The sequence below is a fragment of the Camelina sativa genome, chromosome 9 (genome assembly GCF_000633955.1).
Source record: "Camelina sativa cultivar DH55 chromosome 9, Cs, whole genome shotgun sequence".
In the NCBI taxonomy this organism is placed as follows: Eukaryota; Viridiplantae; Streptophyta; class Magnoliopsida; order Brassicales; family Brassicaceae; genus Camelina; species Camelina sativa.
In genome coordinates, this window is record NC_025693.1 from 19,768,036 (window position 1) to 19,769,939 (window position 1,904).

At 33.1% G+C, this 1,904-nt stretch overlaps 1 protein-coding gene across 1 annotated transcript; it reads left to right on the plus strand.

Moving 5' to 3' along the window:
• Positions 310–1,567, plus strand: LOC104711436 (extensin-like). Its single transcript, XM_010428137.2, has 3 exons — positions 310–409; positions 548–606; positions 750–1,567. The coding sequence occupies exons 1-3, from the start codon at positions 343–345 to the stop codon at positions 1,497–1,499; spliced, it is 876 nt and encodes a 291-aa protein (XP_010426439.1). The 5' UTR covers positions 310–342; the 3' UTR covers positions 1,500–1,567.

Here is a 1,904-nt window from a genome sequence, read left to right on the forward strand (position 1 = left end):
TTTTGGTCAAAGATTTTCATTTTAGAAATTAATATATTTATAATTAGTCATCAAAATGTTAATTAGACACTGACCAAGATGTAAATATGTTAAAATTTTGATAACTAATCATAAATATGTTGACTATATGAAAATAAAATCTTTGATCAAAATATATACTTTGACTTGTATTAAATTTGTAGTGCATAGTCAAAGTATGTAAATATCTATCAATTTGACAACATATTTTTTGACCAGTAGATAACTATGAATCAGTGCACATATGTATATATATATATACAATGATGCATTACTCTCCATACAACAAAACCAAAATATATATCTTGTGTTCTCGACAAAAAAATGCTTTCAAAGATGAAAGTGATAGCTCTCTTGTCGTTCTTGCTCATTTTTCCATTGTGTTCTTCAAGTAATTTGAAATAATTTAAATCATCTAATAGATAGTTTTACATTTTTAATATCAAATATCTAGTATATTTTTATTGATTTTACACTTAAAATCTAATAGTATGATTGTTTATTGAATTTTTTTTTTTAAATCTTTTAGAGATTGGAGAGAGACATGAAGATGGAGTTCCTCACACCATCCAATATTCAGTAAAGATGGTAATAATATCAATAACCAAAATGCATATTTTCATAGATTTTTTTCTCTTTGATTTGTAATCAATATTTTTCACTCACTTCAAAATAGATCTGCATATGATAATTATTGAGAAACTTTTCACCAAACAAAAAAAATAATGTAGGTTGAAGAAAGAATCCCAAAAATGATGGATTATCCAGAAGGAGGCGCAAACCCAAGCCACGATCAGAAAATAAACGGTTGGGGTCGTCCTGTGCGACCACCGCCACCACAGATGAATGAGATGAATCATAAGAAAATAAATGGTTGGGGTCGTCCTGTGCGACCACCACCACCGCAGATGAATGAGATGAATCATCAGAAAATAAACGGTTGGGGTCGTCCTGTGCGACCACCGCCACCGAATCATGAGACAACCAACAGTTGGAGTATTCCACCACCACCAAATCATGAGACAACAAACAGTTGGAGTATTCCACCACCGCCAAATCATGAGACAACCAACAGTTGGAGTATTCCACCGCCACCGAATCATGAGACAACCAACAGTTGGAGTATTCCTCCACCACCGAATCAGAAAACCAACAGTTGGAGTATTCCACCGCCACCGAATCATGAGACAACCAACAGTTGGAGTATTCCACCGCCACCAAATCATGAGACAACCAACAGTTGGAGTATTCCACCGCCACCAAATCATGAGACAACCAACAGTTGGAGTATTCCACCGCCGCCCAATCATGAGACAACTAATAGTTGGAGTATTCCACCGCCGCCAAATCATGAGACAACCAACAGTTGGAGTATTCCACCGCCACCGAATCAGCAAAGAATCAATGGTTGGGGTCGTCCTGTGCGACCACCACCACCGCAGATAAACTATAAGAATCATGATAACGAAGCAAAGATTTAAAAGTATGAAATTATATGATATGTGTAACTGTCAAAATAATCAAATTATATGATATATGATTTTATTTCTTTTGAATTGTCAAGATAATAAACTTATTGACTCAACATATTTGATCAAAAGATCACTTTCACCATTTATATTTGAAAACACTAATAAAAATTTGAGAAAATTACTCAGACAACTCTTAAAAGTTGTTGGTTTACTCAAATGGCACATGTAACCTAACTTTTACTCAAATAACATATAAAAGTTGAAAAAGAAAAGACTATAAAACTTGCTGTTTTGGTGTTATTGACAAATCATGCCATTGAACCTAAATATAAATAGAAAAAATCGATATTATAAAAGAAAAGAGAGAAGAAATTCTAACATAAAATTGGTTCTTTAATTTGTTTTTCTTTCTTC

Excerpts from the sequence above, each read along its gene's own strand:
- LOC104711436 (XM_010428137.2), top strand. The coding sequence starts at position 343 with ATGCTTTCAAAGATGAAAGTGATAGCTCTCTTGTCGTTCTTGCTCATT. Across the intron at positions 410-547 it reads TTTTCCATTGTGTTCTTCAA|AGATTGGAGAGAGACATGAA; the intron begins GTAATTTGAAAT and ends TAAATCTTTTAG. Across the intron at positions 607-749 it reads TCCAATATTCAGTAAAGATG|GTTGAAGAAAGAATCCCAAA; the intron begins GTAATAATATCA and ends AAAATAATGTAG.